The sequence below is a fragment of the Cebidichthys violaceus genome, unplaced genomic scaffold, assembly GCF_023349555.1.
Source record: "Cebidichthys violaceus isolate CVI_PGR_0920_01 unplaced genomic scaffold, fCebVio1.0.p SCAF_17, whole genome shotgun sequence".
NCBI lineage: Eukaryota > Metazoa > Chordata > Actinopteri > Perciformes > Stichaeidae > Cebidichthys > Cebidichthys violaceus.
Window position 1 is genome coordinate 7,390,948 of NW_027176340.1, and position 25,539 is coordinate 7,416,486.

The 25,539-nt window shown below is 41.3% G+C and overlaps 1 protein-coding gene across 1 annotated transcript in view; it reads left to right on the plus strand.

Annotated features, from left to right (window-relative positions):
• The first annotated feature begins 282 nt into the window (after nucleotides 1–282).
• tox2 (TOX high mobility group box family member 2) overlaps nucleotides 283–25,539 on the plus strand; it is a 47,353-nt gene continuing 22,096 nt past the window's right edge. The window contains exon 1 of the mRNA XM_068712723.1: nucleotides 283–868. Coding sequence (XP_068568824.1) covers nucleotides 776–868 — 93 coding nt within the window. The 5' untranslated portion in view covers nucleotides 283–775. The remainder of the gene's footprint in view (nucleotides 869–25,539) is intronic.

Here is a 25,539-nt window from a genome sequence, read left to right on the forward strand (position 1 = left end):
TGATAGATTGCAACCAACTGAAACTTCTCCAGTTTGCCAAGCGTGGAGGGGAACTACGGTGGCCAATAAGAACACACAAAAAGCGAGAGGGGACAGTTTGAGAGGACTCATTCTCCACTACAAGCCCCCCCCCCTCCCAATCCTCCCAGTCCCGCTGACCCTCCTCTCCGCCTGTTCCGACTCTGACCGGTAGAGGTCGCAGTCTAGCAGTCTCTCTGCGGACGGGAACGCATGGATGTAACTGAGCGCTCCCACATGACAAAGCTACAGCGCGCCTGGAAACCAGGAACGGACCACGGGGCGTTTTTGTTTGTTTGTTAGGGAGAACCCATCGATAAGATCCATTCTGCATCTTTACCTGCAGCTCGGCTCGGCTGTCAAACAACTTCAGTGACCGTTTGAGTTTTTGTTTGCTTGTGATTACTGAAAGCGGACAGCCCCCCTCTCTTTCTCCCTCTCTCCCGGTGAACTTTATTGGGATGGTATATCAGAGCATCACCGCGCTGAATGCCCAGACAGTGCTGAAGAAAGTGTAGCACGAATGTGAAGAGTGAACTACTAGAGAGACTCGATCCTCTTCGTCTACTACTTTTTGTTCGGTTTAATACACGAGAATAGGAGAGTGAGCGCGCGCACAAGAGAGAGCGAGAAACAGAGTGCAAGAGAGAGAGAGAGAGAGAGAGAGAGAGAGAGAGAGAGAGAGAGAGAGAGAGAGAGAAGTCGCTCAGGTTTTTTGGAGCTAAGCTTTCATGCCGTCAGTCTTGCGGACTCTGAGATGGACGTCAGATTTTATCCAGCTCCCCCTTCAAGCGTGGGTTCATGTACGTTACCGACTGACTCCGGTTTGGACTATTACCACTCCAACAAGGTAACGATTGTGTCTACTTTACGAGCTTATTATAGTCAGTCCGATGCCCAGCACTCGGTGTAATGATGCACGCGCGCACAGCAACATTGCTTACGCATGTGTTGTCCATGTATAGAATGTGTAGGAAGACCATTAGTGGCGAGTGCTGCTCGTTCAGTTCCCTTTGGATGGATTAGATCGAAATGAGCTCACAACCTGCGTTATCACTGAACTTTGTTTTATTTCTGATGTGCAGATTGCTTCGAACAGAGCAGAAAAGCACACCTGACACCTGTTCTAAACTCGCGCTTCCTTTTAATTAGAAATTGCTAATGTGTTAATCTGGATAAACTACGGGTACATTGTCCTGTGAGCTGAGTTGGAGCGCACCACTCTCTCCAGCGCACTGGAGCTGAATGCTCACAAACTGAATATGTGGCTTTTTTCCCCCTCTGAATACATGTAAACCAGAAAAACCATTCCCTGTATAATTTAAACCTTGCCGACCTAAGTGCGGAAACTCGCTATCTTATCTGCTCCACGCAGGTTCCCACATGGGTCAATGCGCAATTAGTCCAATAAACAGCTATCAAGATTGTGTCTAAATGTGACAGTGACAGCATGTTATCGATCGGGGCTATTTGTGATGCTCCAATGTGTACATAGTTGCAGCTTGTAACTGACCAGCCTGTATTTTCATTTCATTTCATTCCTATTTTTTCTCATTGATCGGTAAAAGTGTTTCCATGAAGAATATGGACTCGCATGTTGCGCAGGCTTTGGTTAACATCTTTTTGCGCATACATCCAATATCGTCAGTACCTAGATAATAACTTTTTGGAATTAATTATTCATTAGCAATATACAAAGAAATCAGCCGTTGTTGTTTGTAATTCTAAAGGATGAAATATTGGAAATGATCAGCCTTTGTCTTTCTATCACCGTGCGTTTTTACGCACGGAATCGTATCCAGTATTACTAGAACGTCAGACACTTTTATTGGTACATTGAAGTGGGAATAGCTGTAAATGAATTGTCATCGACAAGCTTCCTTTTGAAGGAAAGCACCATAAAATATATTAGCACCAGTCGTTTTTGGAGAGCTAAACATTGTCAAGTTTCCTGAATTATGTTCTTGATATTTCTGTTAAATGTCATGGGGCCTCCTGTAAGGAGATCACTTTTCCACTGCTCCACTCGTTCCATGTTATGTACAGGCGTGCTGATGCTTTGTAAAGATTTTGCATTTAGGTAAATTATAAATTTACAAAACTGCCAAATAGTCCAAGATTACAAGTCACAAGCAACAATGCCAGTTTTTTTTTGTTTTCATTTGGTCTGGGTAAAACTTGTTCAAACATTTGGCAGAGCCAGAAGAAGGCAATATACCCACAGCCATTCAAATAGGTTTGCTTGCCTTAGCACCTGGAAGGAAGCCAGCAGGCAGTTCACATTTGCTGATGACAAAGTGAAACATTATAGCACAGTGCAATGTTTGAATTGTTAATCTCCCCTGTTCATACACACAGTCACCTGTATGTATACACGAACAACACACGCAGACACACACTCTCTCACACCCGCACTCGCTTGCATAGAGGTTTGAATTACAATACATGAGACTACAGTCATTCCTCAACCCCCTAACCTACTGTAACATCAACTTCAACTGTTTCACTCTGACATAAACCCTTAGTCTGACTTTAAGCTTAAATCACACCTTAAATTATTAATAAAGCGAGCTCTAGCAAAATATTGTCACATATAAGGGTTTTGTGTAATTGTTCTTTCCTTGTGATAATGTTACAATGTTCACGGTTGTGTGTGTGTTGCCAAGTCTAGTTCACATAGAGGCATACGCACAGTAGCTGCTGAGGACCTATATTTAAGATCACAACGAGACGTGGCCCTCCGACCAAGGCCATGTTTCTGGTGTCGTAGCGTTAACACAATGAGCCGCACTAGCTATCATGATTCAGCGAGCATAGGGGTTGTTGGGCCGGTACAAAGCAGGTTTGGGTTTCAAGGACAGAGTCGTATAACATTGTCATTACTAAAGTAACGGCTGCGACTAAGATGTAAAGTGACATGTTATCTGTGCTGTGCCGCCACCGCCGCCGCTACACATAACTGTTGAATAATGATGCAGGGGCTTTATGTGACGTTTATGGCGGTTTCATTTCAGGGAAGCTTGCAAAGATGATAAAAAAATAGGATATCTTTTTTGTATTTCACTGTCATTATGTAGTTAGTTATAGCTACTGCATGCATGGTTTCAGTGTGTTTTTGTTGGCATATTTCACAGGAATTTGAAAGAAATGATTCTAAGTTATTAATCTTTGTATTAAGAAGCACTTTTTCAGGGCATGTAAAGGCTAAAACCCTCCCAATCGAGGCCTCCTGGCAGCAGTTGATTCACTGTAGTTTACACTTGAAACAACCCTATATATATAGTTTATATATATATATATATAAATATATATATATATATATATATAAATATATATATATATATATATATATATATATATATATATATATATATATATATATATATATATATAAACTCACTAATGTGGTTATGCATTACTGAACAGTATAAGATACACTAACCAGGAAGTGAGCATTATTACTAAGTGGGACAGTCCATATATATAAAAGCCCAGCACTTCCTGTCGTGGTGTAAACTCAAACACATCTATTTCTGACTAACAGACTTTGTGAGACTGACTTTATGTGTGTTTGTGTGTGTATGTGTGTGTAGGTATTCATGCCGTTGTCTACCTGAAAGGGTTTATAATTGAGGAACGTAAAGAATGTGTAAGCTGAAACTGGTTCGAAGTGATCAGCCACATTCAGACTGATGATGGATTGATGCCTGCCAGTCTATGGATCACCCTGACAGGATACGTCAATACCTCGAATCTGTGAATGCACTTGACCTTTAAATTTAGACAATGGTTCGCCTGCAATTACACATTAGACATCAGCAAAATACAGTATGTAACAATCATAAACGTACGAATCAAAGGTCTGATGTACTTAAGGCTTTTATTCCCTTTTTCAAACACAAAAGAATGATTGGATTATGTCAGACAAAAATGCCATTGTGCTCTTCTCCGTTTCATTGTAAATTCCTCGATAAAACAGCCTGTGCATCCACATTTCAGAACAACGCAAAGAACAACACATGAGAGGAGCATTGATTTGTATTTTTGCTATGAACCCCACGGCTCCGTTGCTCTTCTCAACTCCATCCAACTCGCATTGTCCTGCACTTGCACAATCACCGTGAGTCATCTTTACTTTTCGCCCAAGATTTCTCCTAATCTTTTTGAAGCCTCTCTGTATCTTTCCTCACTGAGTGGGAGGCTTGTTTGTTCAGTGTACACTCAGCTGCGTATACCAGCGCTGAAGGCCACTTCTTCGCAAATGCCTGTTTTAGCGAGAGACTATTTGTCAAATGCATTATGACTTGTGCATACCCCCGGGCAGAATCACTCTGTTGAAATGAAGTTGGATAGATTACTGTAGCTGTTCCACTTTCTCCTCATCCCTCTTCCCTCTAACAACACGGTGCCCAAGAGAGAGGCTCTCAAGTAATTATACTGTAGTTATTCTGTAGGTTTATAATCCAATGGTTCGCAGATGTTATTCTTTACAAAGTTGCAGTCTGTTCCAAGTTACTGTATGTTATTTATATATGCTGCCGAGTCGTTTTTCACCGCAGTGCGGAGCATACGCTTTATTGATGCACAGTTTGTGCGGTACTCACAGAAGTGATATCTCATTAAAAGCATTACCGCGTTTGACTGTATGTGCGTGCATGTGTGTGAGTGCAGTGCATATCTAATTGCTAATACACCTCCAGGCGGGACGTATGTAACGCGTTTTACAAGAAAACCCTGATTTAATCATTGATAGAAGCTTTCCCACGTTATACTTTGTCATGCCTCATTGTACATCTTCATATAAGTGCAACAAGCAGCTGACATTTGTCCACCCAAAGAGCAGTGAGGCCAGTTTTTTTGCAGAGCACGTACCGCCCCTTTTCAAGTGCTCCGTTCCATTTTCCCCCACTATCCAAATCACTGTATTAGTCATGGGATACTTCAAAGTGTGGACAGGCAAAAATATTTTCCATGTTAAAGTGTTTTTTTTCTTCTTTCTCTCTCTTTCTCTCTCTCTCTCTCTCTCTCTCTCTCTCTCTCTCTCTCTCTCTCTCTCTCTCTCTCTCTCTCTCTCTCTCTCTCTCTCTCTCTCGCTCTCTCTTCAAAACATGACTGTAATAGAAAAAGAGAAAAAAAAAGAAATGAGTTATTCCAGCAGTACCTCATTCTGTACACAGAGAGAAGTTAATTACATGGAGCCAAGCATTCTTGGGTCGACAGCGTGGACTTGGGGTTTTTCATTGTGCCCATTCATAACATTCTGCTGACTGGCCAGTCCGAGTTGCAATATCCCAACCGTTCTCATTGGGAAAAATGTTAACCCATGCATGGCTCTAATGCACACCAGAGGGGAGAACGCAGTCTGCAGCTGCTGGACCTGGGAATACTTAAAGTGGCGAGTTTATTGTTCTAATGCAGTTCCAGGCAGTTAACTCAGAGCAAATAATAGATTACATAAAGGAGTCATGGAATGAACATTATTTTTTTGTATTTAAAAAAGAACAAAAACCTTCAGTAAGTTACTTTTTTTTTGGTCTAACCACTTCCTGGCACTACACATAATCAAGTCTTTCTGTCTCCCCACCTCTCCCCCTCTCTGTGTCTAACTTCTTCTCTCATTTACCTTCCCAGCAGCAATGTCAAAAGGTTATGGAGGGAAGCCGGATCGCCTGGGGCTGATTGTGTCTTTGAGTTAATGATAAGTAGCTACAGTGTTATTCTCTGGAGCAGTGGGGCTTGGATTGTTTTCTGTGCACAGACTATTACAGTAGTAGAAAACGGCACTATTTATGATTTTCTTTCTCTGATCACTTGTTTAAAATACAAAATAAAGGAAAATACGGGACTATGTTGATTATGAATAGAATCAGATGGATACATTGAGGGTGGGTGAGTTGCATACAGAACTGCACATTCCTTCTAATCTGCGTATGTTTTGTTCACCTATGTTAAAACATAGGAAAAACACCCACATTGGCGCCGCCACATCAATGATACTGTAGTTTCTATTTTGCAGCTGCATAGGACTTCATGGGGTATTCGAGGACAGCATGCGACTGTTTAGAGAACAGGCGATGGGATACTGTACAGGCATTTACCACAGTGGACTTCAGTTTAACCTACAGGGTAGACAGTAAGGGTAACAAAGCCTCAACCAGACTCTGCAGCACTCCGGTTTGCTCTGATGGGTACTTTATAATCTAGACCAGACATGACTCAGAGCTACTAGAGGTGTTAAGAGGGTCATAAGTCATGTATGGCTGAAAATAGATAGTCTAGTTTATCCTGCCTGGTTAGCTACTTAATCACCTAGGTCCACTGAAACAGGCTATTTATGCCGATGATTGATGGTATCAACTGCCAAGAATTCAGTCATGACAGTGCATTTTTTAAAAACTCTTCCCAATGTACTTTTGTGATATGCCACTGCTATCCAAATAATTTCCACGCTTCTATCACATTGCAATCGATCAGCCAGAAAGTGGCTTTACTAGAAACGACTAGACTGCTTGTAGGGTTTAAGACTGATAGCGGTAGTTGTCAGGCTTGGTGACACGCGTGGCAAACTCTAACGTAATGCGAAATGCGGCCGCATCGCGAGGTGTCAGAGTGATTCCAATTTTGACGTTGAGTGCGAATCAAAGGAGTCCGGCCCCAGCCGAACTCGTGCCCCTCATTAAATCACATTAACCCTAATTATCGTCACTGCCCCTTGAAACCCAAATACTACAGTCAGGCTTGACTCCTGACTCCTCAGCTGGATGTCGGGTGTGTGTTTCGTCCCCTCGACGTGTGTAAAGGCGTCCAATGTGCCGAGGCGCTTTAAACTGTCTTCACCTCGGGAGGCCATTGGCTCCTCAGCAGCAATAGCCTAGCCTGTCTGTCTGCCCCCACCACCCAGTTTCCTTGTGCTGTTTTATATTCAGTTCTTGATTGGTTGGGGGATGGGGTGGTGGAATAGCATTTGAGAGGTTAGCCGGTTTGTGCAGGGAGGGGGAAGTAGATTTGGGGCGTGTGTGTGTGTGTGTGTGAGAGAGAGAGAGAGAGAGAGAGAGAGAGAGAGAGAGAGAGAGAGAGAGAGAGAGAGAGAGAGAGAGAAAAAGAGAGAGAGAGAGAGAGAGAGGTCTGCAGATGGAGGGAAAATGGAGAGAGATTTTAGGGGTACTTTATTTTTCAGCTCGCCCTTGAGTCTGTAATGTCATTCAACGATGTGGAAACCAAAACGAGCCTTGCCACCAGATGTGTTCCAGTCCAGATAGCGACTTGAAAGACAGACGTTTATTGTTTTAGTGCATTTGGTGTGGTTCAAACCCAAACTGCATGAAATGCTGATTGATGGATTTCACTAATGAATGTGTGTGTGTGTGTGTGTGTAAGAGAGAGAGAGAGAGAGAGAGAAGAGACAGAGACATCTGCTCTATGTGATTTATTTAACCATTTCTGTGCTGTGCTTTATGCTCTGCCCGCTGATGAGAATGGAAACTGAGTTTATTTCACCGTGCTACAGTATCATTTCAAAGCACATTCATTTTCTTTATATCAGAGCACAAATAGGATATAATACAAGCCGTTCAGTAATGTTTCCCTTTCGATATCTACAGAATGTGGCCCTGAAATTTCTGGAAAGTATAGACTAAAAAGCACTGTGTAACAGGCTTCAATTGAGATAAGAATGGTAAACATACTTAGCAGCAAGACAATAAATCACAAAGATGTTGCATGGTAGGGCCTGTTTTTTATTATAACAATAAACCAAAGTCAATATTGACTCTCAAACTGCTCTGACCTTCTGTTATGTAACTTTATATCTTTGGTTTACCAAAGGCAACAACCAAACGTATTGTTGATGCTGACATTTAGCATCATCCACATGCATGTGGTTTTGACTTAAGGTCAGGAAGTGTGCAGCTCAGTCTTTTTTTGCAACAGTTTCAGCATCCCTGCTGAGAACCGCGTGTCCTTAATTATCATACTCAAACAATTTGGGCGTTCCTATTGTTTTACAGTTCAGGTATCAGCGCAGCCGAGACAGATGCAAACAAAGACAGAAGCATTTTTTGGTGTGTCATAAATTTCCCAGAGCAAGAAAGCCGATCTTCATTAGGATAATTGCTTCATTTCATTCGTAAACAAATAGACAACAAAGTGATGATTCTAGATGCCGGAGATTATGAGTGCAGTTATTGGCCTTGGCAGATTTGTGCTAAGCAGGCTTTGGTACATAAATTAGCGTAACCGTTGTATGAGAAAACCATATCAACATTTCACATAAGCACAGACGGAGCTCATCATCTCTGACTTTCACACTCTACAAAGATCTCACAGTTCACCCAACAATTTGTTTTTCATTTTCGTCTCTCTGGGAATAGTGTGTTACAGCCTATGTTTTGGTACTTTGATTTTTTTTTTTCCCCAGTAAAAGCTCTACGTGAAATGGTATGAGACTGCCGTTTAGTCTATTAGCAGGAAATGAAACACTAAGGAGAGGAAGAAGTGAAGGAGAGGGGGGGGGGGGGTGAGGGTGATTTTTGGGGTGTGTAGACATATCAGAGTAGGGAAGTTTTGACAGGTTGTGGACCTGAATGATACAATCTACCATGGATATCACAGGATTGGGAGGGACAGTGTTTCTGTCAACATTAAGTAAGTCGGTGAAGGAACCACTGTTGACTCAATCCTTGTTGTACAGAAGGTTCGCTGTGTTAAATGGCAGACCAACAGATGATCCAGGTACAGGATATAGCATTTTAGAGCTGAACCATTGCATGCGGCTTATTTGTTGGCATTTCAATCCCCCGGCTCCACTCCTGATCGGCGTTTCCTCTGAGAATTCCGTCTCGAAGGTGGCGTGATCCATAGGATAAATGTATAAAAACACCGATAAACATAGTGTCTGCGCCGTCGATGAACGCAGCTGTCGGGTGTATTAACACGGGTGTTCGCAACATGGGCAAACATGAACAGTTGTCTTAGCTTCCTGAGGCATGTCCTGTGCAAATAGAACTGGAGATGGCTGGTTCAGGCCCACATTCAGAGACCACGGACCCACTGAGTACACACTCTCAGAGACACGCACTCTCTCGCAGGTAGACACACACACACACACACACACACACACACACACACACACACACACACACACACACACACACATACATGCAAATGCAAGCATGTCTGCACTCGCATAGCATAAATAAACACAAGCTCACACAAAAATGCTGTCGTGCAACTGCTCGACCCACTGCTGGAGTGATTACTGTCCTTTATAGTATGAATATTTTAGTATTTACAGTAACAAGTACAGTAATTTAGTAAACGGTGAAAGATTTCTGGTTGGGACATTTGTTTTACTTTAATTATTTAGAGCGGAAATGACGCTTCATTTCTTAGATGTTTTTGGTTTCACAATGTCTTGTCGCTTCCTACACAAGCCCTGCTCTTTCAACTCACGAAAAAATAAGTCAGATGTGGGCATAACCTCATCGCAGGGTGACATTATTATTGATGGAGCCTGCTAAATCGTTGATATTGAAGAAAGAAAAACACAATAAAGTGAAAACTTTTGAAACTAGTTATGTGTTTAATGTCTATATATCCTGTTTAAATTACTTCAGGATTGCACAGGAAGTTAGTTAGCTGGTTTGGCCACCAAGGATTGGTCCTCTGCTGTGTGCCGTATGTGTCTGTATGCTGCTCTGAGCCAAGTGTGTATGTGTGTGTGTGTGTGTGTGTGTGTGTGTGTGTGTCTCCCCTCCCTATCACTACAAACCCACAGTCCCCCCAGGCCCCATTTTTGCCTCAGTCTAGCAAACCACCTCTGGCACTTTTGGGCTTTGTTCATAATATTTTCATTGTAGCTTTGCTTTACTTTCCAGGAATTCCAATCTCTGTGTGTTGATAGTCAGTTTTTGCTAAACCAAGATAACAGCGTCAAATAAGAGCACTTAATCTTACAAAAGAACTGCACCCTGTACTTGAATGTAGATGTAATTGTGTTTCTTTTCTTCTTTGCCTATCAGTGCTGAATCTGTTTTGGTATTGCCGTCTCCCTGCTTCTTCCAACATCTAAACACACGCAGAATAATGCTTCAGTAATGTGTATACAGGAGTTTGGTGTTATAGTTAAATTTAGATTTTCAAGAATTGTCTCTCATACCCTCTGTATATTGATTATGGCTCTACAGTCGGTGCTTCAGGTCTGTTAGTACGATGATCAGTGTGTGATGTGTTGGTGCAGCTGAACGCGAGTGTGTTCGCAGTGCAAACACAGCATTGCTGGCACTCCTGGTTTCACTTAATCTTTGACACAAAGGCACTGGCATGTGGCTGGGCTCTCAGACAGATTGAGCGACAAAGACAGAGAGAGCGAGAGAGAGAGAGAGAGAGAGAGAGAGAGAGAGAGAGAGAGAGAGAGAGAGAGGAGAGAGAGAGAGCTATGGGCATGTGTACATAAATAGCGGGATAATTGCTTATAAGATGTCACATATTAAAGCTTTCAAACTTGTTTCTTTTTTTCCGTCTAGAAAGGAAGATTACCTTTTTTGGGGATATCTGTATTATATGTACTTATGTAGTATACGCAGAAGTCCACACTACTGCCATTCTTGATGGATGATTTATTTGCCTGCCATCCCATAATTACCCACCGGGTAGATGGGAGGACCTCTCTGAGATTATAGTTTGTCTTTGCAGTAAAAAAAAAAAAAAAAGCCTGAGACACTTTAAATGATTTGGCAGTGAGCTCTTTTAAAGGATCTTTTGATGTTTTATCAAGCACTGAAAAAATTAATTGAAAAATGTATTCATAATCTCTGTCGTGATGTGAATGCTGAAGCAAACATTTAAAAATGGAAAACATTTATTTATTTCCAAATTGCTGTGTTATCCAGAGTTGTGCTCTTAATTACCACTTTGTTTGTACTAAAAGGTTACCTCTTGGCACCGGAGACAGTTGTTTGCAAAGTTTGATATCTTTCAGATGGAGAAGCATTGCATTCAAATAGGTTTCAAATGAATATTTTCACATCAAAAGAATTGTTTTTTTGGACATGGCTCGAGGCTAGAAGAATGAATCCAAAATGAAAAGCGACGACCTCTCATCCGACTTTGACAGGATTCTGCTGACACCAGTCATGGTTATCCACCAGCTTCATTGGCAGGAGAAAGGCGTTAGTTCTTTCTAGATACACACCAGCTAATATTCTTTTAATTGACTTCAGAGAAACTATATCAAGATATGCTGATGAAGTTACAAATTGGCTGAAGCTGCTCATTCGAGAGCCAGATCTCTTCGTTCCTTTTGGTTTGGTTTGTTGTAGTTTCAGTTTTAGCGCCGCATAATGAAGAAGGTGGAAAAGTGGAATATTTCAATTACTCTGAGAAAGTCAACGAGGTTGTTGAAGTTTGAGAAATACAACACGGGCTGGTTGCTATGTGGAGATTGCGCCCATTTGGAATGCAATTAAATTGGTTTGGCTGCTTGCCAGTGAAAAAATATATTCCTTTTTTTTCTCATCTCAAATGAAAATGTATAGAGTGTTTTGCTGAAAAATACCTGGAGGGAACAGTAGGCTGTTGAATATTTGTAATACAGCTTGCACTGTGCAGTTCAAATGAGTTTTGAGATGAGTTATCCATTGTGGTTTCCCCTTTGACATTTCAAAGGTATGCAGCTTTTGAACCATGGATTTACTGTAATCTATTTTTTTTTCCTATTATTGATGTGTGGTTGAGTTATAAACTGTAAATTGGCTTCTCTGCCATTTCACTGGCTGTGCCATATCAGAAACCACGAGGCCATGGTGCAGAAACAGACTTTGTAATAATGTTTATATACAGTCACATGTAAACTCCAGTTGTTGGTCCCAGTCTACATATGAAACTGTACAAGACCGCTGTTTACCATATAGAGTGTGTGAATCTTTCAGCGGCTCCTCAGTAGCACAATGTAACCAATCCATACTGAGACGTGTTACAGACTTTACCAGCTGTTCTAATTTGAAATTAATGACCAACTGAATTATACTCAAACATTAGAAGGTGTAAGTACTGAGGCTGTTGCAGAAAGTTGTAATTCAGTTGTAATTCAAAGCCTGCAAATGTTCTATCTACACTTTGGACATTTTAGTCTGTGGTTTATCTTTAGTTTACACTAGACATTTGTTTTTAGATGAATGAACCTGTCAACGTACCAGGCGTCAACGACTGGGTCTGAAAGGTGAAGCCAATGAGGAAACGCCTTGAACTTAGCATTCTTTCTTACAGTCAATAGGGGGCGACTCCTCTGGTTGCAAAAAGAAGCTTGATTGTATAGAAGTCTATGAGAAAATGACACCACTTCTCACTTGATGTATTACCTCAGTAAACATTGTAAACGTGAGTTTATAGTGTCACTATACATATACTTTTACAGTGTGCTTTCAGCTCATGGAAGTTAATTGTAACATTTTGGTCGCCTAAAAATGTTTTATTCAGTGTTCGGTTGCACTTAGCTCTACCCTCTCGTGTTGACTCTGGTTGCAAAACGCCAAGATGATGACGGACAAAACCCAAGATGTAGATAATCAAATTGCTGAACTCAAGGCTTCAAACAGCAGTCCACAAAGCAAAGTGTGATGTCACGGTGAAGACATCCACTTCTTATATACAGTCGATGTAACAGACTGAAACAAAAGCATGTTGCATGTCCAAAATGACTAATAGAGGAAAAGATAAGAAGAATAAGAAAACCCAAATGTTTTTATCACTTCCTTCCTTTTAGCTGCGTAAAGACCAACAGTAATTGACATTTGAGGTTGTTTTGGCACTCGCAAAGTACAAAGTGATCGTACAAAGTGATCTTCCTCTTCTTCGAATGACCTCAGAGCAATATGAACCACAAAAAAGAAAACAAATGCTCTCAGATTTATGTTAGAGATTTTTTGAAACTGTACAGTTTGCGCTCAAGAGAACTTTCAGGGTTTCATTTCCAGCATTTTGAAGGCCGAATAATAACAGCAATTTCTTACAAGTCACAGCAGTGTGAAAACGCCCCGACAATTGTATTAAGAGAGAAACAGAGAGAGAGAGAGAGAGAGAGAGAGAGAGAGAGAGAGAGAGAGAGAGAGAGAAAGAGAAAGAAAGAAAGAGGAACAAACAAATTCAGACCCATGTGAACTGTTAGGTTGTTGTGAGCTTGTTGTGGAGTATTAAAAAAAAAAACAGTTGCCTCTGATCCACTGTTGCCTGATCTGCAAATGGATCGAGCTGCCCAGCCGAGCCGCTCTTACAAAATCAGCCTGGCATGGCGTTATAATAGCTTTTCCTTGTACGCGTCCTGTCAAATCAACTTAGCCTCTCCGGGTGCTATTTTAGTGTTAGTCACACAGTCGATAGAGGAAACTACAAGTCCTGTGTGTCGCCTCTTGTCCCCAGAGAGCACGAGGAAATGTACTTGAATGTCCAACACTGTAATGCTTTCATTACACCGTGACACTTTTGGGAAGTGTACTTTGAAACCAGATCCCTGGAGCGAGGCAGCGAGGTGTTGAGATGATGAGCTAATTAGCGGGGTCTACCACTACCCTGCTAATGGCTGTTTGCGGGTTTGCGGGTGCTGCTGCGGCATGCTTGATTTTTAGGCAGAGGCTTAATCCAACATGCACACGACAAAGCCTGCTAAGTGAATCAAAAAGCTGCGTATCAGTGGAAACAAGGCTCCTCAGTCTCCTCAATGGAACTGCAAAGATAGAACGAACGGGCACAGATGCATGCCAATACACCTTCAGGGCATTGATTTCATGCCATAGCGCTTTTATGTGCCTCTCCTGCCTATGTCGAACGTAAAGTCGTATCTCAATAAGGCGTAGGATTTTTTTTTTTTATGTTGTCTTTCCGTGTGTGTGTGCCTTGCCAGATACTTTGATGTGAAAAGACGCGGGTAAACGTGCGCGTGTGTGAGAACCCAGACTTAGGGATACTCTGTTAAGCTGTAAAATGATGCAGGGTTCTACTATTATAGCCCTGTACATGCGAGAGGAACTAGAAAACAAACATCCGACAGAGAGGAAGAGAAGATGGAGAGATGGAGCTTTATCAGTCAGAGAAAGAGGCCTGATAAGCAATTCTGCAAACTTGCAAAGAAAAAAAGAAAAGAAAAGAATGGACGTACGTGTACCACACGTTAGCATCGACACATTCTCGTTCCCAGGCCTGCATGTGCTGACAGAACACCAGCCAGCCCTCACTTTCATTTGTGCTCATGCACCTGCTGGCGCTCACTGTTCTTTTCATTACGGCAGAGTGAACGCAGTCCAACATCAAACATCGGTGTTCCTCCCACGGTGTGATCACGCGGTAAATTTCAACAAGTCCCCACAACTAAACACCAAAGTAGGCTGTTTGTCAGTGCAGTCCAAAGTTGACCAATTGAGCGTTGAGGGTCAAGTCATGGATAAGTTTAGGCAACAACTCTGTCATATATCAAGCAAAATGTGTCAAATACTCACTGGTTTCAGCTTGTCAAATAAGGGGATTTTCTCAGTTTTTTATAATTGTTAATTGAATATCTTTGGGTTGTTGGTTGGACAAGCTATTCAAAGTGTTTTTGAACTGTTTATTAATAAACAGAGTTATGATCAACAGATGAATTGATAGCAATAATTGATAACAAAAGCCCTAAAATAAATCAATGGCCTATGGGTCGGAGACGAGATGCAAACCATACACCTGTATGTCGTCCTATTTCTTACTTTTCGTGTGAACCAAACACTGTTTTTAAGTTCAGCACTAATTGTATTGGGGCCGTTTTAATCCGCTCAGTCAGATCAGTTTCTAGAGGGCCGAGGTCTATGAAGTTATTGTGGTTTGGAACAAAAAGGTGTCTCTTAGAGAGTGAAGCAGTGTTGCAAAAAAATGCAGATTAAGAAGAGTTAATCCATGAACCAGTGGCTGACCTTTCAGCAACACTTCCAGCTTTTCTCACATTACAATAACATCTCAGCCTTTCTCTTCACTTTAAAAGAGACCGCGCTCGTTCAGCTGGGTCAGGACTTTGCACGTCAGCTTGTTGTGTACTGTATGCATTCTCGACATCCCTTTACAATTAGATTCTGCTTTAGTCACTCAGGCTTGTTTAGTGTATTTGGCAACTACTATTGCTAAGCCGCACAAACAAACCCAAGCAACAAAGCAGCACGAGGGGTAAGCAGGTTTCGCGTACGACACCGAGGTGACGGATGAGCTAATTGGGGCTTAACAGTTAATAACTGAAAGAGGTGAAACGAGTGCTGAGCCACTCTCTGTGCCAAAGTCTGCGGTGATATTTTTCTTTTCCTGGTTCTGTTCACCCTTGTTTCTCACCTGCCAAGCTGTTATTTCTGTCTCCCTGGATTCTCTCTGTCTCACTCTGTTGGATTTCTCTTTTCTCTTTTTATTCTCTCTCTCTCTCTCTCTCTCTCTCTCTCTCTCTCTCTCTCTCTCTCTCTCTGGCTGATTCTCATCAGCCTGTATTAGTTGCAAATGCAGAACTAAGTGGCTGTGACAACATTCTCAGATGCTCCAGCTGCCACAGATTTATTGAGTTATTAAAGTAATGTACTGTGATTAAAAATGCTAATTTTCCCTAAATCGTACGCCAGTGTACATCGTTTTTCAGAAGCTGATTTAATTACATGGAAAATGAAACAAGGGCCGATGATTCAATTTTTGCAGCCAATTGCCTCTCCACCCAAAAATGAATTACCTCATGATACAGAATTATTGTTTGGGCAATAGAAAGTGAAATGACAGTGGGATTCTTTTAGATTGAATAATCAGAGCGTTTTTGCTGTTGCATTGTTCCAGCTGTGGTGTGCACAATTGCTTACATTTGAACCGTACATACAGTATATTAGGTTAGCTTGTAGTTTGATTACATGTCATCTCAGCAATTTTACTTCATGCCATAATCTGAAAGTGAGGCTTTGAATTGAGTGTAAATAAAATACAGATCCTTTAAAATCCTTATCTGGCTGCCAAAGTAAGCCACTCAATACGTGTAGGGTCTGGTTTTACATTTAAAGCATGGTTTTTAAATAAAGAGAGAAAAAAAGTTTCCCTTCCCAATATTATTATGAATTGTGTCCTCGTCTATTCTGAATAATTTCCTTTCCCCCGGGGGATTTAGTCAGTGTGCTTTCCTTGGCTCATTTTGGCCTCTCATTATGCATTCATGTATTCGTTTATATAATGCGCAACACTGCAGCTTCATTGGACAAATCTCAGTCGTTTTAGACAGCATTGTGTATGATACATGAATGTTAACACTTCTTCTCTTTGAATTTCTCTTTACTTCTACTTCAAGCAGTCAGTTTCTCCTGCTACCGGTATTTTGCAGAATCCACAAGGCCCCTTTTGAACATCACTGGACTGAATCAGCTCCTGAAAAAGTAATTCTCATTTGAATAATGAGATAGAACTTTTTTCCCTTGATCACTTGATCTTTGCAGGGCACTTCTGCTGAGCAGCAGGTAGCACCGTTATTCCAGCCCTCTAAAATCTCGGCAAGATCACCAAAACAGCTTCAGATATTGTTTGGATCCCTTCCAGATTTTCTCAGTGTACTGTAACAGATCCTTGCCACTTTACAGCCCCACCTCCTGAACATGTGCTATAGGTGAGCGTGTGAAATATCCGTGACCATGTAAGATGTCTTTCTCCTCTTTGGAAAAGGATTGACTCATACGTGGAGAGTACAGCGGAGAGCGAGGCGGCTCCGGCCCTCCAGATGTCCTAGACATAACAGAGGCTTGTCAGCTCTGTGGCTGGGCTCTAAATGGGTCACTCTCCTTGATATCACACAGCTCCTTCACAATGACCCCACTGTTCTCCTGATATTACAGCACACCAGGTGGCTCACTATGAAAGTCATGGCCAGACAAATGTAGACTGCGTGTGTTCAGCGAGTAGTCAGGAAATGTACACACACACACACACACACACACACACACACACACACACACACACACACACACACACACACACACACAACTGCAGAGCTGTTTGTTCAAGGTATAGAAATGGTTTTAATACACACCACTGCCCAAAACACCAGAACTTATAGAAAAAGTCACTGGTCTGAAAAAAAAAAAGTATTGGATTTTTCGCTCACTATATGATTTCAGGCATCTTGTGACGAAAACCTTTGATGTGGGGAAAATGCATTTTTCATTGATCTGCTATTCACCTCCTCCGTGGCAGTTTATATGCATGGCTGTATGCAACGTAACATGCTAGGGAGCTCTGCAGAGAGGAGTAGGAGGGTAGTGACAAAAAAAGAAAAAAAAGAGAAAGAGGGTGGGTGGATGGCAGTTCAGTGATTTATGATTTATGGTTTGATTACAGTCTTTCCATCCTGCTGAAGACCGGCTGTATTTGCCTGCATCACGTGAACCTTTTCTCACATGGCCTAGTGGTGCAGCAAGCTCCAGCTCGTTCTGCTCCTTGTCAAAACCAAGCACGCGTGTGCGCATACACACGGCAGTAGGATGGCATTCAGGCACGGGCACACACACACACACACACACACACACACACACACACATACACACACTTGTGCACACATACACACTGATTGAGAGATAAAATGGAGAATGGCTCTTTTTTTAGTCAGCTGAGCGGTCTCCCCTCCAGCAGCCTGGCAACCATTCAATACCATTTACCTCCTACTGGGGAATATTATTGATATTCATAAATGTACCCAGTAAAGGGAAAAAAATAAAAATAAAAGACAAGCACAGGTGTCTAACGCCTTTGGTTCACAATATCCCACTCATCAGAATAAATCTCAGTACATTTATTATCGCAAATATGAATGAGAAGAAAACCCATCTTTATTTGGAAAGTCAGTGCCACCGTTTTATAAGACAAGTAGCCATGAACATTTTGAAAACTGAGCTTTTTTTTTCACCTGTAGCTGGCTGGATGTTCTCTGCTGAGAACTGCATACCATTAATAGTCTATGAGTCATCAGACCTTGGCGAGAAAGCCACACAGTAGCGAAGTATGTTCTCTTTGTTTGTCATTAGATTTTTTTTCAACCAGCATCGATCCACCTGCATTTAAATCAAGTTGGTGTATGAATGCTATGAAAGCTGCAGTGAAAGAGCCAGTCACTGATATCATGTCTCCCCAGGCTTTCATTAAACTGCCATTCATTCGCCTCCTCAGGCCTCCTTAGGCCTCTTGCTTTGAATTCTCTGACTGCACATTCTGTACCACGGACTGCCGAGCCTTGTGAGTGAAGTAGTACATTTGAGTTCAACTTGTCATTCCGGCTGGTTGTAAAATGCTGCAGTAAAGTTGAGAGCCAGAAAATCTAGATCGTGATTTACAACTTTGACAGGATGGTTCCAGCTGTCAAAATACAATATTGGAGCTTCGAAAAGTTGAGAGTATTTTTAAGAGTTGCTTCTAAAAGACTAAAGCCAGTAATGTTTAAACCAGTAATCTGTTTGTTGTGTACAAAAAAGAGGACATTGAAGTATTTAAAAAAAGTGTTCTCCAGATGGTGTAAATTTGTTGGTCCGACAATGTTGGCACTTGTAATATGTGGGTTCAATATGTGTCAACAGGCACAAAATATAATTTGTAATACTTAAAATCTTACGGCCACGCAGGCAGTTAACCAGCTGGGGGCAACGTTAGCCATTGCTTAGCTCCAATAGTGATTTGAGTGCCTATACGTCACCTCATGGCTCCGTTAGTTATTCTATCTTTTGATTGAACAAAGTTAACACACAGAGTGCTGAGATTACATGACCTTTGAAGTGACAGTATGGTCATTTGTATAGGTGACGCCGGGGCAACCTTTTGCGTAGCATCTTGACGCTGGAGGTTCGGGCGTGGATAGTGCGAAGCGGTTAGGTTTAGGAAACAAAACCACTTGTGACTCGGCGGTGTAGCGTCGTGTGACATAACATCGACAGTAGCCTGCATGGAAACATCCACTAAGACGGTTGTTTCCACTACTATGTCCAAAATGGCTTTATCCTGTCGTATAAAATATGTACAATAGTTGCAGTATCATAAATGTATATTGAGAACAATTGAAAATTCTGTTTGATGTTCATGTTAATTATATTCACTTTTTCTCTTAAGGAGCAGATCAGTTTGAATGAATAAAGAAAGAGTCCCATCTATACTGTACAGAACATTCTTTTAATTTGGAGCCTCAGACACCAAACTGCTTATGGTTCTGTGGAGGAGCCACCTGGTAGTTTCTGGCAGCACTCAGAAACATCTCAAATTATCACCTCATAAAAGCTGACGTTAAAAACCTTTGAACATCAAAAAAAAAAGAAAAAAAAAAGGCCAACCTAAATGATGGGTGAGCTCGAAGCGGCTCCGGCATTGGCCGGTACATTTGAATATGAACGGCTCCGACTGAAAGGTTATGACCCATAAAGAGGGGGAACGATTTGAGCGAAGCGTGCAGTGAGGAGAAATGTCAAAGTGAGAATGGCAGGAAATATGTTAGTGACAAGGAAAAAGCTGCCCCTGGTATTCTAGAGCCGATGAGTAAAAATAGGGCATTGGGCAAGAAGGCAGGAAACCAGCAGAGCGAGGCCTCTAGTAGGAATTTCTTCTGGGGAGGAGAGATAAGGGACTTAACTCCCTCCTGTCTGGGCCAGCCGACTTTAACATGCGACATGTGATCACTGATCATTTATGTAGAGATGGACGGGGGAAGAGGAGATTGAAGAATTGAATAAATGATTCAAGAACTGATGTGTGTGCGCTGCTGCGCGTCTTAGTGTGTGCACTTCTGGGTGCTTTCTGTTGATCTGTCACTTATTGAGCATCGACAGGACTTTTTAATTAGGCCAAGACTTGTGAGGGAAACCAAAGATCACACACACACACACACACACACACACACACACACACACACACACACACACAAGGACTCTCTCACGCCAACGCACGCATACACGTTGAGGTAATGGCTAAGGAGTGGAAAGTACCGTGTGTGTGTGAGGTTCCTCAGGTTAAAGAGTGGAAGTTAGACAATAAACACTGGCCTTATCAGACTCTGGGCAGAGCTTCCAACCTGAGAGCCCAACATATCGCTCTGACTATTAGAAGCAAATATGACCTCTATACACTTGCTTCAGCCCACTCACACTCTTGAATAAACAATTTTGATTAAAAGAAAGGACCCCCCAGTGGCAAGTTTGTCTCTGTGTTAAGAATTTAGTCATTTTGCCACATCACGCTGCACTGTTTGATTTGCCCGCAGTTACGTGACCTCACCAAGACAAGATTTATCGGGATTTTTACAAATCAAATTTTCCGGCCTGGCGGAATGTGAAATCGATGCCCCAGAAGAAGCGAGACAACGAGATGATTATAATACCGTTGATTACAGTAATTTGTACACAGTGTGGAAGTTGAGGAACTCATAGGGCGTTCACTTACAGCTACACAGTTGACAGTCTGAGTGACCACTTTTTATAAACCGTGGGTGGTTCAGGAGTTCCTGGTGTTGATCTCAAAGTCTGAACTTGCCAAACATCTACTCAGGAGACTAACAATAGTGCACAGCAGCTTAATATCTTACAATAAAGGTCACTGGCATTCATTAATTGTTTTAAAGTATTTTATTCCTACTGTGAGAGTAAAACAAAAATATCCAAATGATCAACATTTTCATCATTTATTTCCTAAAGAGGAGTGTTTGCTATCAGTAGGAAAATTAAAAAGGCACATAGATCTTATGAGTTAATTCTAAAAGGAAAATGCTCCTTGACCAACTAGCTACAGAGCTGCCAGCTAGCTGTTAACCGAGCTTCACAGACTTTCGGTAGTTGATTGCATTTAGAAAAGAAGCTACTTTGAAATAAAAGAGGAAACCTCTGGATCATTCCTGTCTCCGCTGTGCTGCTGGGAATATTAGAAAAGTGTGAGGGTAAAGATCAGCGTATAATTTAGGATTATGGGGATACAGGATTTCTGCGGCACTGTGACAGAATAGTAGCTCTGTATGAAACATGCTCGGTGATAATTGAAGTTGAAAGACAGAAGTGCTTCCATTGACAAGGGGAACAGTGTTACATAAGCGTCCTTATGTGTCCTTGTTGTGTCCAGTTGCTGTCATATTGAGGACACAGCCTTCCCTCCAGCTTTATTGCTGTATGAGACAATAACCTAAATACCTGTCGGGTTTCTCTCTTTCCTTCTCCCCGTGCTTCTTTACCTCCATCTCTTTTTGTGATCCCATTTCATCCTCACATTCTCTCTCTCTCTCCTTCTCTTCCCCATGCACCCACACTCCCTCATGGTCACTCTCTTAAGTGATTGCTACATTTCATCTCATGGTAAATCGGCCGTCAGCCCGGTGAGCTATCATTATGCAAATGATGGGCAATTCAATTTCAGTTGGTCGGAGGGGGGATTTCTAATTAGGGTGAGGCACAGCACTCAAGATGGAGAGAAAGATGTAAAGGCCGAGAGAGAGGAAGGCAGAGAGAGGTGCTGGAAACAGATAGCAGAGGTAGAGACAGAGGGAGAAGACGAAAGCTGGAGAGAGAGAGAGAGAGAGAGAGGGCTGGAAGATGAGTATCCATCTAAGAAATCAACACCTGCATCACAATTATACTCTTCAGTTGGCTGCGAGTCTCCTGCCTCCTGCTTTTTCCTCATCCAGTTAATTTTAGGGAAGTAGCGGCTTCTGAGCTTTCCAAGAAAAGGATCCATAGAACATGTTTTTCATTTTGCATGATTTAAGATGGTTTCATTACTTTGAATCATTTTGCATTGCCTGATATATTATGGGAATTTCCTATGGGATATATTATAGTCAGAGCTGTTTTTTTCCTCTTGGTGCAATTAGTCAAAGCCAAGATTCTCAAGTATCAAGTGCTAATCCAAGTCAAGTCACAAGTAAATTGTCAGTTGACCTCATTTAAAGTAGGGATGCAACTACCAATTATTTATTGTTATTAAGGTGTTGATTATTTTCTTTATCAATCGAATTATTGTTCTGTCTATAAAAAGCCAGAAAAAAAGTGAAAGACAAGATGATATTTCAGTTTTTTTGTTTGCTTCAACCAACAGTAAAAAAGACATATTGAATTTATAGTGGTGTTCAACAGAGGAAAGCACCACATTTTCCCTTGAAAGGACGTTAAAGAAAATATGGGCTATGTACAATTTTTCACAACAACACATTTGCATTCAAATGCATTATTACCATCCTCTGCAGAATGAGGGTGAATAATGAGATGTCAAATAAATGAACTACACTACGAATACTACAGTTATATGTACAGAGGCTTGTGTACAGTTTAAGGCTTTGCCAATTAATGCTGTACTTTTTAACATTTTAAATATATTGTTTTTGTATGTCTGCATTGCTTAAGCTACAATCCATCTCCTTGCATCACATTTTTAGTGTAATTGATAAAAGTAGCTTCAGTGTCAAGAGACTTACAATTAATATATTTGCCGTATCTGCAGGTTTGTGTAGCACGTTTTCACAAATGATGTTTTATGATGTGTGGTGCTGTCAAACTGGACCAGTACTGTGCAGCATTTTTATTTTGATAGAGTGTCTTTATTTCTTACCATCACTGCAATGATACATTTGGGCTTGTGAATGTTTTTTTTAATTTTCTTATTCTTTCAACAGTCCAGGAGGGAAAAGCTTTGGTCAAACTGTTTCATCTTGATTAAATGAATGTTCTCGATTGAGCTGCATATGAGGGTTGTTTGCGTCTCTGTGTGTGCTAGCGCTTAGTTAACAGTCATTTAAGATTTGATTTATGTGTTGGTTCATTTTAGTCTCGGTATCACATGCAGTCCACTCTGTCTTTGTGTGTCAAATGTGTGTGATAGTGTGGGAGTCTGTGCACATATTTGTGTGGGTTTTGACTGTTTTGCACATCCACACATATCTGAACATGTGTAGGTGTATGAATGTGTATCAACCATATGCATTCACACACACACACACACACACACACGCACACACACACACACACACACACACACACACACACACACACACACACACACACACACACACACACACACACACACACACACACACAGAGGATTCAGCTGAGATCAGCAGCTCACCCTGGGCTGTCAAATTTTCTGTCAGCACAGCCCAAGAATCACAATTGGACTCTTTGGAGGCATTAATTCAAAGCACCATAACAATGCTCTGAAACCAAATCAACTGCCTGTAGTCAGCATATCAACTCTCAACTAACTCTCTCCCTCTATCTCTCGATCTCTCTCTCTCTCTCTCTCTCTCTCTCTGCTCTACTGCTCTCACTCTTTCCACCCTGTGTTTGCTGCCTATTCCCCTCTCGCTCTCTCTCTCTCTCTCTCTCTCTCTCTCTCTCTCGCTCTCTCTCTCTCTCCCCTCCGATGTGTGATTGAACTTGTAAATATGTTGCTAAAGCTGGCTTACTGTACAATGTTGGCTAACATAGAAAGTGACTTCCTCTGCAGCTCATATCTCGTAAAAGTCTAAATCTAAAACCAAAAATGTGTTGATATTTTAACTTACCGTTCCATTTCAAATAATACTCTACTATATTAACAGCCATATTCAGTTTAGGTTCTTAATACGAATACAGAGTAATGTGAATAAGATAGTACACTCTCTCATTACGCTTTTGAACCCTTTGGCACTTTCTGGCTGAAAATAACAATTGATTTCATTATTGATTGATCTGTTACATCTTCAGATTGCTTGTTTTGTCTAACCAACCGTCCGGAAATCCAAAAACATTCAATTCCGAACCACATAAAACAAAGAAAAGCAGCACATTTTCACAATTGTGTGGTAGCCCTGAGAAGCAAGTGAGATTTTTTATTTAAAAGTCTGATCTAAATTATTTTCTCTCTTTTGTTTATGACTTATCATTTTTCATAACATGTGAAACAAGTGTTGTCAGGATATACATAACTTAATAGGACTAAAAGCATTCATGTTTTCATCCAGGTGAGTTTAATTTCTTCATAAACTCTAAATGCAAGGTACTTGCAATTTTGTGTTAGCAAGTTATGTAACATTACTGTCATGTACAGATGTGTCGTTGAGATAAAAAAGTAGGCTGAGTTCAAAGATGGGTGTGGTCAGAGTAAGGTTCCCGAAAGTAAGGTGGTAAGAAGTGCAGTTACCCTGACCCGATTCGGTGTTGTGGCTGTTGTGTTCGCATTGCAAGATAATCTCTAGTTTGGCTAGAAATGTAGTTTAATTGGTGCTAATCTGTCGTGAGGAAAACATTACTGCCTGATAAAACCTGATCCTGGCAAAACTTTCCCTCCTAATTCACAGATGAATGTTTTAAACAGAAACCCGTTTTTCAACTGCTCTTAAGTCACAAACACAGGAGAGACAACAATTTAGATACGAGTTGGATGAGAAAATGGATCACCACAATGTTTTCTCTCCCTTGCCTCTCAGGGCTTCCGTGCGTCTGACAAGCTGGAATCAGAGAATGTGTACGCATTCATCAAAATGATCCACTACTTTTCTTTTGCCAATCAACTAATCGTTTCAGCACTGCTTCTTTTCTTGTCTTATATCTGCATTACTGTGTTGCTAAAATCCTTATAAGGCAGTTCAGAAGGTGTTTTATTTGCTCTCTTCAAGGAAACAGGAGAACATTTATATCACAGTCACAGAATTTCTCATGAAACCAGATGACAAATGCAAACTGACATTCGGGAGTCTTTGCTCTCCTCAGAAATCCCAATTTGTGAAGGAATTATTCTCCTCAGCTTCTGCCTGCATTAACCTAATCTAAAAAAAAGAAAAGAGAAAATCCCCTCTTTTTGTGTTAGCCAAATCTTCTCCCAACCACTTGTTTTCTGCCTGTAACACAATAGTTGTGGCCAGCGCACAGCCGAGGCGCTGGCTCTGCTTGTCAGTTGTTGGTCGTGATGTTGTAACATCATGTTGTTTTGCCTTCAGGAATCCGCGTCAAAGGATGAGGGGTTCTGAACAGATTTGTGCAAATTAAAAGTTTCCCTGTTTCTCCTCTGTATCACAGCGAGCAAGGGCACCGACTGTACTTTATTAACACGCTCCATCTCTGATGTCTTTTGTGTGAAACATAATACAAAGGGCAGAAAGAGAGCGAACACATTTCAGCAGTTATTCCAGTACATGTTATCCTTTGTAAAAGGTGTAGTGTGATAGAGGTCAATGTGGCATCTTTAAAACTGGCTTTGATGTAAATAAGAGACATAATTCATCAACTGATTGCTTGTCACTGACGCACAGCTTTGGTGTACAGATAAAGCTTGATAAATGCTACTTTAATTTTGCACTTTGATAAATCCTACAACAAACTGTACTTGACTATTGACTGCAGCAAAAATCTTTAATTACATCTATTACTTTTATTCCATTTTCCTGTGTGGAGAGTTAAAAAAAAAAATGCAAAGTTTAATCCACTCAATAATCCACTCAGCCGACTGCACTTTGAATCTAAGCTTTTGCAATTTTAGATGGTGCTGTTTGAATTTCCTATCTACCAGCCT